Source organism: Emys orbicularis, chromosome 13 (assembly GCF_028017835.1).
Source record: "Emys orbicularis isolate rEmyOrb1 chromosome 13, rEmyOrb1.hap1, whole genome shotgun sequence".
Taxonomy (NCBI): domain Eukaryota; kingdom Metazoa; phylum Chordata; order Testudines; family Emydidae; genus Emys; species Emys orbicularis.
Window position 1 is genome coordinate 34990303 of NC_088695.1, and position 13879 is coordinate 35004181.

Sequence of the window (13879 nt, forward strand, 5' to 3'; positions counted from 1 at the left end):
GTGCCCTAATCACTCTTTGGCTACTGATGCCTGATGCTGTCGTTATTAGCCCTGTACTGCAAGAGATTCTCCTTCACCTCCGCTGTTAGAATCCTCATTGATCCACACTGAGCATGCTCATAAAACACCTCCCAGGGTGGGCATATCTTTCTGTAGTGTTAATTGCCTGGCCAGGTTTCTTGATGTGTAGTAAAGGTCACTGGATGCCCTTGGTTTGTGGGGGACTGTTTTGTGGATAATACGAAGGCTTGGACTGGTACCTGTTTTCACACAGCAGAGAATTGTCGTCTTAAGCATTTTGTGCCCAAGTTCAATCAAAGTGTCCCTGGAGGGATGCTGCCTGGCCTCCTTTCTCAGCAGATTTGACCTTCTCCCCCACCCCCAGTACCTCCGAGGCATGTCGAAGCTGATTCCGCAATGCTTGGGTTGAGTTCTGCCTTCTCTAGTAAGAGGGAAGCCACAGATTTGGATAGGCCGTTGCATTGGCACATCTGGAACCCAGTTTGGGGTTCGAGTGTGTGTACTGAGCATGCTCACTGTTGCCCATTATAATTTCACTGGGTTGCAATGATTAGCACTGGTGGAGGGCTGCTGGTGGTTTTTTTTTCTCACTCATTTCCTAGGTCTTCTTGTCTCTTCTCTTTGTGGCTCTGGTGACAGGCACGATCCGGAAGGCTCAGAACCTTCTGAAACAGTATTCTCAGCATGGTCTAGATGGGAAAAAGGGGGCCTCTAACCTCATTCCTATGGAAGGTAATCACATCTCTCACTTCTTCATCCTTGGATCTTTACTATATATCAGATCTACTTCCCCAGGCAGGGCTTCCATTAGCCCAGAGCCCCACTGTGTGGGTAGTGTTAGCCTTTATCCTATGGGGATCATGGGGTAATTTGACAAAGGAGCTACACTGATTGAAAAGGCTTAATTTGTGTAGGACTCAAAACATGGTAGAAGATAAAGGAATGGAGCATTAAAACCAGGGTAGCAAGCCATTCTTCAGCTGGCTCTGTAATGTCATGGGCCAGCTGATCTCGGGAAAAGTCGATCCGTTATACAGTCGGCTGGCTAAGGGAAGCTCTGCTCTGCCTTAGTGACATCCTCCTTGGTGTTTCTGTCTTTGTTTCACTTTGCCTGAACTTTAAGAAGGCTTCAGACTGGTAGTGGCCCTTCCAACCCTGATAAGAATGTGTCAGACCAGCACCAGCCCAAGATTCAATTTGCTGTCCTCCTCCTCACAGAGGTATGCACAAAAGGCAGTAACAAGCAAGTTTGCCCCTGCATCCTGAAATGTCATCCCTGGCTCTGCTGTCTGCTTGGGGACTTGAACAAGATGGGCAAGCAGAGAGATCACTTGCTTTAAAATATCTTTAGGATCTTTCAATTCCTGTAAAGATAAAGAGATCAGCTTGAAGGAAATGATTGCGACGTCATCTGCATATAGGTATTTTTCACCTATATTTTAGTTCACACAACTGTAAAGGGGACCTCAGGAACTACAATTACCCTTTCAAAAACACTTCCCAAATACTGAGCGACAGAGGTGACTGTCTGAGTTCTGGCTCTTAACAGCAAATGTGCAGACTGGATTCCCCGTGCCCACTGGCCCAGGTAGAGCTTGTGCCGAGAGGTGTGAAGGGCATCTTGGGCTTGGCAAATGACATGTCTGGTTCACACTTCCCATCAGGCTTCAAAGGGCTACTCCTGCTATGGTGCCCAGAGAGGGGACGTGGGTGGGCTTTCCAGGACAGCATGTGTGTATAGATTTCTGACAGACTGAATAACCAAAGCTTGAAGTGGTTTCCGGCCTGCGTGAGCATCCATGCTGTACCCACCCTGGATAAACTGAGCCTTCTGTTTGTGCCGGCTGACATCTCACTAGGTCATGAGCATGATTTACGAGTTAAACACCTTTCCGATACCCTGAACGACAAGCATGGGCCAGCTGCTGGTAAGTACCGCGTCGTAATAACAAGCTGGCTAATGTCCCTTCTTTTCAGCATGTTTCGCGGAGTCTCTTAGCCAGTGACTTTCCTTCCACGTGGGCAGTCGTGGAGCAGGGGCCATCTCTGGTTATAAAGCTTTTGCTCTTGTCCGTTCAAGAGATCTTGTTCCTGCTAGGCATGCATGCCCTACTCTCTAAAGCAGGGGTGCCCAAACTTTGCCCAATCAAAGATTATCAGCAGTCTAGAGGGCTGTTCCTGTCTCATAGAAAATGGAACAGATTGCAGCTACCGGCTTCCTCAGTACTAAGAAGGAACCAACAGACTACAGGTCCCAGCATGCAATACTCCATTTTGGTCCTTTCTAGTCTGTAGACCACAATTTTAGAATTGTGTGTCATGTTTATGCCAGACTTTGAGCATCCCTGTTACAGACTGACCTAAGGGACTTCCATCAGTATGATGGAGTGACTCTATTTCTATCACAAGCTGCAGATATTGGGTAGGAAAGGAGCTGTGTATAGTGTATGGCAGAAGCTAACCCCTCCCCAGTTTTCTTGCTGTGTAGCAGTTACAGGTAGACTCCTCAAATAGCAGATGATTTAAGAGTTCCTGGCTGGCCTGTGTGCACCTCCAGCCCCATGTGGCAAATCTCATGCATAACCATTCTGACATTCCAGGAGCATAGAATTTAAATGTCCTCCTGCACTCTAGTACTGAGCTGCTCTCCGCGGGGAACAGATGTCTTCCAGGGAAGCATTGCGTTCCCAGAAATGCTGATTCAGAATGGCAGTCGTTCATCAGCGTGAGGGGTGGAAACCATTTCAACTAACTAAAAATAAAACTGGAGAAGGTGTTGAATAATTCATGGCAGCCCTCTCATTCCTTCCCAGTCTTAGAACAGCTTGTTCCTACCCCTAATAAATGTAGTCACAAGCCTGCAGTCCTGGTAGCAAACATCTCTAGTACGAGCTTTGTTGTGTTGCTGGAGAGAGCAAGTGGCACCCCTGCACCCCATTTTCCATAGCTTGAGACCTCCATGCACACTCATTACTGGGTGTGTGCAACTTTCAGGAGCAAATCTTATGGGCAGGATCTGTGGCACATTCTTGGGATCTGTGCTCAGACTGGTCCCATTTTCACTTTAAAATCATGTGCAATACGTGAACTGTCTGCTCCAGAGGAAACCCAAAGAGCTGTGTGTAAACCAGGGTCTTGGAATGAGAAATGTCATTGGTGGGGTCAATATGGCCCTGGAGGGATCAGTACGGTCCTGGCTCTCATAAACTTGTGCTGTTCCCACAGGGAGGGATGACATGTTGGACATCGAGATTGATGCGTACATTCACTGTGTTAGCGCCTTTGTGAAACTGGCCCAGAGCGAGTACCAGCTCCTGACAGAAATCATCCCAGAGCACCACCAGAAGAAGACCTTTGACTCCCTCATTCAGGTCCCTTAAGCTCAATATCTTGGTTGATTTGTATTGTTTGGTTTGCAAAACCATTCCCTGCCTACTTCCCTCCATTCACATAGTGCTTCCTGAGTGGAAGATACATCCCCCTGTTTCTGGTGGTTGTCTTGTAGGAGTCTCTGGATAACCTGATGATAGAGGGGGATAACATTGTCTCGGCAGCCCGGAAGGCCATCATTCGGCATGACTATTCAGCTGTGCTCACCATCTTCCCCATCCTCAGACACCTGAAGCAGACAAAGCCAGAGTTCGATCAAGTCTTGCAGGTAGGTGGTGACTGGAGAAGGTCCTGCAACTTTGTCTGTAGTGCTTCTTAAGTGACTTTTAGAATAGCCAAAAATATTAAAAATCTTAGAACAGAACCCAACTAGCCATGTGGTTGTGCCACTCGCTAACATGCAGTAGTCCCAGCTTGGAGTCCCAGTGTCTCGTTCCCTGAACCAGCAAAGACTGGGAATGATGCAGAGGCAGTTTGCTCTATCCCTGGAGAAAGTGCATCACTTAGTAACAGTTCTCTCCAGTTAAAGTAGTAATTTGGAGCTCAGATACTAGGTGACGGGCTATGTCTAGGTTCTTGTACCACACCAGCGACCACGCCTGAGGTCATTAATCTTCAATACCATTGAAATCTAGTTAAGAATGTGCTCTTAAGGAAGTCTTCTCATGTCATCTGAAAGGCTAGTTCTGAGGAGGGGTCTAGCAGATGATGGTGTTAAATAGAGGTTCTTTTAGGTCAGAGGTTGGTGGATTAAGCTCAATTGTAACTGCTGTAAATGGGTTTAAAAACTCCAACGTGCCACTCGGCTGCAAAAAGACTCTCCAGGTGCCAGGCGCTATGTCCAGCTTTGGTGAGGCTCATTATCATGGCATTGGGTTCAGCTGTTTGATTGCCTCCTCCTCCCCTCCCCCCGCCGGTCAGTTTGAGCAAAGAGTCACTCTTTTTTTCAAAGGACCCCCGCTCTGTTCCTGCATAGTTGGAGATTGGTGGCCACAATGTGCAGCCTCATGGCTGCAAGTGTTTCAAGAGGGGAAATAAATAACTTATAAGATGGGGATTCAGCTCTAGGCTCATTTGGGACTTTCCCCTCTGCTGCCAGCTGAACCAATCAGTGGCATTTCTGATGAGAATCTGCGGTTTACTAGACTGTAAATACTCTTCCAGCGAAGTCCCACCACTAAGGGAATTAGGACTGAGAGATGCCCTGAGGGATGATGGGAAGGTCGGATGGTGGGTGAAAGGGGAGGTAGTGAGACATCTTACGCCCTGCACTGGGTCGTTCCAGGGCACTGCAGCCAGCACAAAGAACAAGCTTCCAGGGCTGATCACTTCCATGGAAACCACAGGTGCAAAAGCGCTGGAGGACTTTGCAGACAACATTAAGGTAACTTCCGCTCCACTGGTCTCTTCTTCAGTAACCTAAGAGAATCACCAGGCTGAACTGTGGAAATATTATGTTAATGAACAATGACCTGAGGTCAGCTTCCTGTTTCTTCTGCGAGATGGCAACCTTGCCAACATCTAAAGTAGTGCTGGAGCTGCATTCCCTTCATTGCCTTTAGGTATCAGTTGCAAAAGAAATGCAGAGTGCTGACTTGTTAGAGCAAGGCGGAATAGACTTTTCTATCCCTTGTTTTAAAATGTATTTATAATCAAGGCTACATGTAACGCAGTTCTCTATTTAATGTCCCTAACGCACAGTACTGCAAAGCATTTTACAGGGAGAGCCGAGACTGCACGTACATTTTGAAAATGATCTGAGTTTTTTTAAAACTTTTTTTTTTTTTTAAAGAAGAAAATATGTGAGTTAAATTTACGTGCCCCAAATTTTGAAACTGTCTCCAGCTAAAGGGAGAGTTCTCACTAAATCAATCCGTTAACATTGGTGAACCGAATTTATAATAGCCTGTAATGAATCCATATGTTTCGGTCCAAGCAGGTTGTGCTTTTAGCTGTCTTTTTCTGCCTTTGCTATAGACGGCTTTGAAGTTGTAGCCGGTGGTCACCAGTAGATGGGGTTGTGAGCATTAGGGTGAGGACAGTATTGAGGAAGCTTGGAAAAACAACCTTGTCAATAAATTTGCCTGAAGAGCGTTGGTTTTGTGGGGGGGGGTTACTTTCATTAACCATTTTATCTGTATCTTTCTCTCCTCCCTTGTAAGAATGATCCGGACAAGGAGTATAACATGCCGAAAGACGGGACAGTTCACGAACTCACCAGCAATGTATGTGGCAATGATTTGAAACATCCCTTTGTAAAATCCACTCCTCTCTTCCTGCTAACATCAGTCCCCCAGAGACCAGTATCTCTGTTTCAACAGGCGCAGCAAGGGGAATTGCATGTGTTTAAATTAGGCTGTCTTTGATATCAGTAGAGGAATTACTTGGCTTCCATTAAGAGATTAGGTTTCATGGTTTCTAGATTCCTGCATTGGTTTCTTCCCCAAGGCATTAGGATAGTGTATGGGGTGTGAGGGCCTGGGGGCTGCAATTAAAGGTTTCTATGTGTCCCACCAAACCTGGGAGATCTGAACATAAGATGCAGTACTTGGACACTGCACAGATGTAACATATACTTAGCCAACAGCCTGGAAAATGCCTGTTTTTATTGCTAAGCAGGGTGGTAACTGTCAGTCTGTGGATGGGAGACTTCCAGGAAAAACAGAACTGCAGGATATAGTGTTGGTGATTCAGTAGGTAGCGCTCTTCCCTGGCGGTCTTTACAGAACCAGTGTCCCAGCGTGGTGTTAGAGGCAGGGGCAGCTCTATGTATTTTGCCACCCCAAGCATGGCAGGCTGGCAGCTTTCGGCGGCATGCCTGCGGAAGGTCCGCCAGTCCCGCGCCTTCGGCGTTCCCGCCACCGAATTGCTGCCGAAACCGCGGGACCAGCGGACCTCCCGCAGGCAAGCTGCCAAAGGCTGCCTGACTTCCGCCCTCATGGCGACTGTCAGGCCGCCCCCCCTCCCCCGCGGCTTCCTGCCCCAGGCACGCGCTTGGCGCGCTGGTGCCTGGAGCCGCCCCTGGTTAGAGGGCTCTGTGCTGCTGCTGGAGATGCCGTGAAACCAACTCCCTGACCTCTTTTACATGTTAATTATCAAATGGTAATGCTTGGAAAGGGAGGCCAACTTCAGTGGCTTGGCCAAACTCCAGCTGTAGCTACATCCTTCTGTCAAAATTCCCCCTTCACTTACCATTAAATACGCTCTTCCTCTTCACTTCCAGTCCTAAACTGAGGTGTAGCTGCATACTGTTAAACAGGTGCTGTCTTCCACCCTGGAGATGACTGCATTTCAGGTGATCTTTGTACAGTTGGTACCAGTGTAGGTTTATAAAGTGCTTTGAGATCCGATAAGATATTATTAAATGCCACTTTAAATGACTGTACTGTTGTTTCTTGCAGGTTTGTGGCTGACTTTGTGGGCGAGGGCATCTTTGTTGTGTTTAATAATGGAGGATAAGAAACCCAATGTGAATTACATTTGACTTTTCCTCTCTATTCCCCCCTCCCTTGAAGGCCATTCTCTTCCTGCAGCAGTTGCTGGATTTCCAGGAGACAGCAGGCGCCATGCTGGCATCCCAAGGTACATGCATGGGACTCCCTGGCTGCGGGGGTGACTTTCCCACAATGTTTGAGCCATTTTCCTTAAGGTTAAACCTCCTTAACGAGAACTCTCATTAGGATACCAGCTTCCCCTCTGCCAGTAGGTTGTCTTATTGTGTGATATGTCATGACAAAAAGATGGCTGTCTGGAGATCTCAAGGGGATCTGCAGTTGGTTCCCTTTTTGCCTTCCAGATGTGCTGCCATCATGCACAGCTGGATAACCTTTACTCTCTAACTATGAAGTGAGGTAGAGTAAGATGGCTAACAAATGGCCTGTCCTATAAAGAATAGGCAAGGCAGATCAGTGCAGATCTAGTCTCTAGAGTGAATAATAGAATAGTAATTGTTCCAGCTGAGTTCCTGGTAATGAGGTTTGACAATGAGGAATCGCATTTTACCTGCCATGTTCACATTATGCCCCCTCATGCAGTCATCTCTCATTAACAGCAGTCAGAATATTCACATCAGTGGCTAACCCATCTCCGCGTCTATCTCCTCAGCATACCGTCATGTCCTCCTCCACTCTAACACCTGCTCTTTTTCCCTGCTAAACTATATGCATGGCGAAAGACATCTGTGGAGTTAACTCTTTCATTGACCAAAGAGATGGTGCAAATTCAGTTTTCTTGCATGTTTCCTAAAAGGTGAGGCTCACGTTATTTACTAAAGGGAGGGAAAGTGCAGCTGTGTCACAGGGAAGACAATACAAAAAGCTTACAATGGCAGACTGAAGCTCATTCAATTTTTAAATATAATTAATTGTCCCATCAGGTGTAGAAAGATGGTGGTGGCAGTCAGCAGGAAAAAAATGCTGCTTCAGTGAGTTTACTCAGTAAAATGACAGGTCAGAATAATTACAGACCTTTGCAGGCTTCTGGATCTGATAACTCAGCTTGGCATCTGGTGCCTCAGAACTGCCTGTGAGCTAAATCGTGACCGAAGTATTATAGCCCATCCTCTCTCCTCCCGGATCCCCAGTGTCAGAAGCACTTCCCCACTTTGCCAATAGTGTTCTCATGCAGCACCAACAATACGAGGGAATTCTATCATTGAATCAAATAAATTAGCCCTGTTGCCATAGGTAGTCTAGCCCAGTACAGGGTACCTAACCCTGCCAGTGCAGAATTGTTCATCTCAGTAGATTTTTCTAGTGCTCTGGCCACCCTCTTAATTCTGTCTGAAGTGATTGGCTGGTGTTTGCTCTGGTGAAATGTTTCACTCAAACACGAACGTTTTCACCCGAGAACAAATAAATGTGGTGAACACCAACACCAGCTCTCTGCCTGCATTGAACAATATCCAGGCAGACTCTGTCTCATCCAGAAGTGCCACTTATATCCTAGAAAGGGTCTGTAGCTTGCAGTAAGGGAGGGGGGCAGAGCCACTCATTTCTATTCAGCAGTACCCAGTTTGCTTGGGGGACCAATCCCACTGAAATAATTGACTTTATTGGGAGTTTGGTCAGGCCCTTGGTGATACTTTTTATCCTCTGAGTGATGACAGTGTTACATTACATCCTGCTTTGCGCTAGTACAAAATATACATTTCCTCTTTAATCTCCAGCACCATTTCTGTGGTCTTGAAGGAGCGAATCCTGCTTGCTCTACCTTTAGCTCCGTGGCTGCTCTGTGTTAATATCTGCTTTGTTCTTCTTGAAGGGATGGTGGTCTCTAACCTGTCTTTTTGCACTTTGCATTTCTTTCTCTCTCCTCCCTCCCCTTTTCTCTCTGCTCTGCCTTAAACTTTGTAGTTCTTGGGGACACATACAATATTCCTTTAGATCCCAGAGGTAAGCAGAGTGTGTGTGTTACCCACTCGACCTGTTATATCACCTTTGACTATAGTTACGTATTTCTGTTGATTCTTAAACCGATATCTAATGATTAAAAAGCAGTTGTCTTTTAAAAAATAAATAACCCAGCTGCTCCCTGACTCAGTGGGAGAGGGGAGTCCGTGTTGTATTACAGTGAACCTGTGGATGTAGCTGCTAATTTACAGGGAGGATGCCATGTTAGTTAAAATGGGATAAAGTCTGTGTCGTTGCACTGAATTCTCTCTGTTATGCTGATGGGGACAGGCTTTTCCAGGGGAAGTTGGCCCGACTGGTCTGTCATACTGTCCTGTGCGGACCCAGCTCCTTTTTTGACAACTGTCCAGACTCCTCACAGCAGCAAAGACCCTCTTTGCTTCTCTGGTGGCGCCACCATACCCAGCTCCAAAAGCAGTTTGGGATTTTGTTACAAACTCAAAAGGCTCCCAACCTTTCAAGCAAACTCGGTCTGGCTTACAGCCATGCATAATTCTATGGGCCAAGTTTTCCGACAGTGGCCTCTGTTGGATTCTGCTCACACACTACGTTTCCTGACCGTGTGGCCCACAGAAGAATATGTGTGTGTATGCTTTTAAAACATTTGCACGTGCAGGCAATAGAATTTGCACAAGCCAAACCCATCACCTGTGTGGGTGGGGTATGATACTTGAACAGTCCTTGTGCAGAGCCCGGGCAGGCTATTATCAGCAAGGGGGGGTGTTAGCTGAAACTTTCCAGAGTGAGGCTGCTTGTTTGGATTAATGTTGCAGGTACGGTACAATAAGTGCTTGCTATTAACAAAAATAACTTCTCTGTTCCTTGGTTGAGAACATCTAGTGCTAAAAAAAGAGCTTTTATTACATTCAATTGCTCAATTTCTGATTAATAGGGTGTCTTCTATATCTCAGTTCCCATTCTCTTACTCTTAAAACGATAGTAAAGAAGGAATAGGTCTGTCCTTTAGCATGGCTTTCTAGCAGTTGGTGCAAATACTGGGGTCAAACTGAGTGCAGTCTGTCCCTTCTTGTTCTGGATAATCTGATGCGTATCTGGGTTGAGGAGGGAGAGTAATTTTCATTGACAACTTGAGTCTGGCATTATAATTCCATAGCAACAATAAAATGGCTTGTTTGAGTAAAGGCAGACTAACCAAACCAGGCCCCGTGGGTGGCATGTTAACTGGTTTAAGGTTCTTTTCCTTACAGAGACCAGCAGTTCAGCTAGCAGCTACAGTTCTGAATTTAGCAGACGACTGCTCAGCACCTATATCTGTGAGTACCATGCACAGCTCTCCTTCAATTGCTTTCTCCTTTCTCCACACCTCTGCTGGTGCTCCGCGAGGCATGTTCTCCGGTGCAGTATTTGGACTGTTCAGATGGGTGGCGCAGCTAGAGCTGTTAACGTTTTTTGACTGGTAATTCTGGCCTGGGACCGAAGAGCCCGACTATTACTGAATTCACCATGCAGCAGCCACTGCGTTGGGGCATGTCAGCATTAAACTTGGTTGATGTCAGAAGAGTGCTCCTGGGCCAAATTTAGCCCCGGCATGAGCAGATGGAACGCTCAGCGACTTCAATGGGAGCAGTGGCTTCTGATGCGAGGGCCAAATTTGGTCCTCTTCCACTAATGGAATCCGTGATGGCATGCAATATGTGGAGATGCCACTGTAGGAAATGGGACAGCAGGGGTACGAGCTCTTGTGGAGCTCTCAGCTGCTCCTTGAAGGAAATGGTTGCATGAATAGTAGGAATTTTGTGCTGGAATGTCAGACAAGGTAGATGTGCAAAATGCACAAAATTGTGCGCCTAATTCGTGTGCACAGTTATGATTATGTGCACAGATTATTAAGCAGATTTGCATGTAGTAGATGTATGCTCAGTTGTGCACCTAAAGATTTTGCAAATTGAACCCTGTATGTTCTCTTCTGTAATAACAAGGCATTTGTGGGCCATCATCTTCCGCAGTCTTGATTAAAAATCCTTTGTCCTCTATTAATGTGTTTTTTCTCATTAAGGCAAAGTATTGGGCAACTTGCAACTAAACCTTCTCAGTAAATCCAAGGTTTATGAGGACCCAGCTTTGAGTGCCATCTTCCTGCACAACAACTACAATTACATCCTTAAATCCCTTGAAAAGTAAGCGCATCTCTGGACAAATCCCCGTGCATTTCAAACAGACCGAATTTCACTGCTGTGGGGGTTTTAGGTTTGTGAGTTTGGGGTGGGTTTTTTTGTTTTGTTTTCCCCTGCTTCTTCTTTTTTTAACTCCAATATGTTGACTGCATTTCCTCACTGGTTTATCTTCTCTGGTATTTTTCCCCCTTTGAAACTGCCCTTTGAAGTCTTTCTTACATTGCACAAGAGAGAGGAAAAGAAGAGCAGCAGACAGGCCTTTGAGTGCCTCAGATTCTTTCATCTTCTCAGCAGTAAGAATTCAGCGCTGGAAAGCATCCAGCTTGGAGCAATTTCTGTGTCCTGGCTTGTGCGTTCTGACTGCTGTCACTCCAAAATGGGGGATTGTTAATTAAAAAAGGGCCAAGGGGCCTTGCTAATGAAGGTTTGAAACCCCACCACCCAATTAGCAACAGCGGATTGGCAGGAGATGAGCTGGTTTGTGGGTGTTTGATAAGCTCTTCTCTCCTTCTACCAGGTCTGAGCTAATCCAGTTGGTGGCCGTGACTCAGAAAACAGTAGAGAGGTCTTACAGGGAGCTCATTGAGCAGCAGATCCAGACCTACCAGCGCAGGTCAGGAGGGATCGTCTTTTCTCTTTCCTTTAGTCCTCATTATGGCTTGAGAGACTGTCAACTTTCTGCATAGACCTTAATGTCCAGTCCTAACTGAGTGGTGGGAGAGAACAGTATAAAAGGGAACCACAAACATCATGATTTGAAAGAGTTTTAACATACCATGGGACTTGTTCATCATGGAAAGACATCTAGATATGTGATGTGGAAACTGCCCACGTTCTAGCCCTAAGGAGAGTATTACTAGCTTTCTGTGAGCTTCCTTGCTGGATAACTCACTGTCTATAGATAATAAGGGATAGCTTATGAGACAGAAAATATCATAATGCCTCTATATAAATCCATGGTATGCTCACATTTTGAATACTGCATGCAGATCTGGTCACCTCATCTCAAAAAAGATATCTTAGAATTGGAAAGGTACAGAGAAGGGCAACAAAAATTATTAGGGGTGTGGAACAGCTTCCACATGAGGAGAGATTAAAAAGACTGGGACTTTGCAGCTTGGAAAAGAGATGACTAAAATGGAATATGATACAGGTCTATAAAATCTTAACTGATGTGGAGAAAGTGAATAAGGAAGTGTTATTTACTCGTTCTCATAACACAAGAACCAGGGGTTGCCCAATGAAATTAATAGGCAGCAAGTTTAAAACAAACAAAAGGAAGTACTTCTTCACATGATGTACAGTCAACCTGTGGAACTCATTGCTAGGGGATGTTATGAAGGCCAAAACTATAACAGGGCTCAAAAAAGAACTAGATAAATTCATGGAGGATAGATCCATCAATGGCTATTAGCCAGGATAGTCAGGGATGCAACCCCATGCTCTGGGCGTCCCTAGCCTCTGTTTGCCAGAAGCTGGGAGTGGACGACAGGGGATGGATCACTCAATGATTGCCTGCTCATTCCCTCTGAGGCACCTGGCATTGGCCACTGTCGGAACACAGGATACTGGACTAGATGGTCCATTGGTTTGACCCAGAATGTCTGTTCTTATGTCTATAATGCATCCCCTCTCGTGTCAATTGCAGCTGGTTAAAAGTAACAGAATACATCTCGGAGAGAAACTTGCCTGTCTTTCAATCAGGAGTCAAGGTGAGGTGATAGATAAGAATGAATTTCAGATAATGGAAATCGGCCAAAGCATTTGCCCTGCTATATATAGATATATATTTTTTAAATCCAGGGAGAACGTCTCCGGAAAGCAGTAATACTACAGGAAGGCAGAGTTACATTGTGGAGAGTGCATTGGGAATCAGGCTTGGGGTCTATTTTCTCCTGTCACAGATTTACTGTGTGACCGTAGTCAGATCCCTTCACCGCTCGGTGCCTCAGTGTCTCTCTCTTAAACTGGGGCAGATGATCCTACTTCACCTCGTAAAATTCCTGAGAGCCTAGCACAAAAGCTGCTCTACATGTACAGTAATACCTGTCCTGGCCCCAAATTTCCCTCTTTAAATAATCTTTAGATGAGAGACATTCATTGAAAGTGGGATTCTCTCCTCCCCACCATGTTCCCGTTCCTGAGTCCTAGCTAAAGCATGTAAGACCAACTTCCAGGAGAGAGTTGGTGTGGGGAGGGGGAGCCAGTGAATGCCAATAAAGATGGCACCACATGAGTGGTGGGATTGTAAGAGCCTTTCAGAGGCTCTCGAGGAATAAACCCTTTGGCTTTTTCTCCTGAAGGCTGGTCAGTCCAGGTGGAGAGCTCATGTCTGTTAATGGAGTGGGATCCTGCATATAATGTGCTTCCTGGAAATGCTTGGGGCTCAGGGCTGATCTGAGCATTCCCATAAGATAAACAGGAATTTAGAGAGTGAGCAGCAGTGATGACATTTCTACTGGGAGGGGGAAATAACATCCCTTCTTCTCTCCTCCCAGCTCAAGGATAAGGAGAGGCAGATGATAAAGGAGCGTTTTAAGGTAAGAAGCCTTTGGGGGGCAGGAAAACTTTCCCTGGATCAGTGTTAACCCTGAGCTGTGCTTCCCTGGTACAATGCGCCATATGAAACTTGGACACAGATGTGTCTCTAACCGTTTTCTCCTGCTTTAATGGAAAGGGTTTCAATGACGGCCTGGAGGAGCTGTGTAAAATCCAGAAGGCCTGGGCCATCCCTGACATGGAGCAGAGGGACAAAATCCGCAAGGCCCAGAAAACCATTGTGAAAGAGACCTACAATGCCTTCTTACACAGGTGACAACTCTTCTGCAGGAGCAGTGTCCTCTGCCCTGGTTCTTCTGGGGATGTGCTGAGTTCTCTTGGGCCCAGAGCAGACCAAAACTGAGGAAGTTTGCTGCACTCTGG

At 46.1% G+C, this 13879-nt stretch overlaps 1 protein-coding gene across 2 annotated transcripts in view; it reads left to right on the forward strand.

Annotated features, from left to right (window-relative positions):
• Positions 1-13879, forward strand: part of EXOC7 (exocyst complex component 7) — a 33137-nt gene that overhangs the window by 18596 nt on the left and 662 nt on the right. Inside the window, exons 8-20 of one of the 2 annotated variants that reach the window (XM_065416295.1) lie at positions 661-753; positions 1881-1949; positions 3247-3392; positions 3527-3679; positions 4697-4795; positions 5574-5636; positions 6927-6993; positions 10031-10096; positions 10840-10960; positions 11475-11570; positions 12606-12669; positions 13456-13497; positions 13635-13768. In XM_065416295.1, coding sequence (XP_065272367.1) covers positions 661-753; positions 1881-1949; positions 3247-3392; positions 3527-3679; positions 4697-4795; positions 5574-5636; positions 6927-6993; positions 10031-10096; positions 10840-10960; positions 11475-11570; positions 12606-12669; positions 13456-13497; positions 13635-13768 — 1213 coding nt within the window. The remainder of the gene's footprint in view (positions 1-660; positions 754-1880; positions 1950-3246; positions 3393-3526; positions 3680-4696; positions 4796-5573; positions 5637-6926; positions 6994-10030; positions 10097-10839; positions 10961-11474; positions 11571-12605; positions 12670-13455; positions 13498-13634; positions 13769-13879) is intronic. The other variant, XM_065416296.1, reaches the window with a different exon arrangement.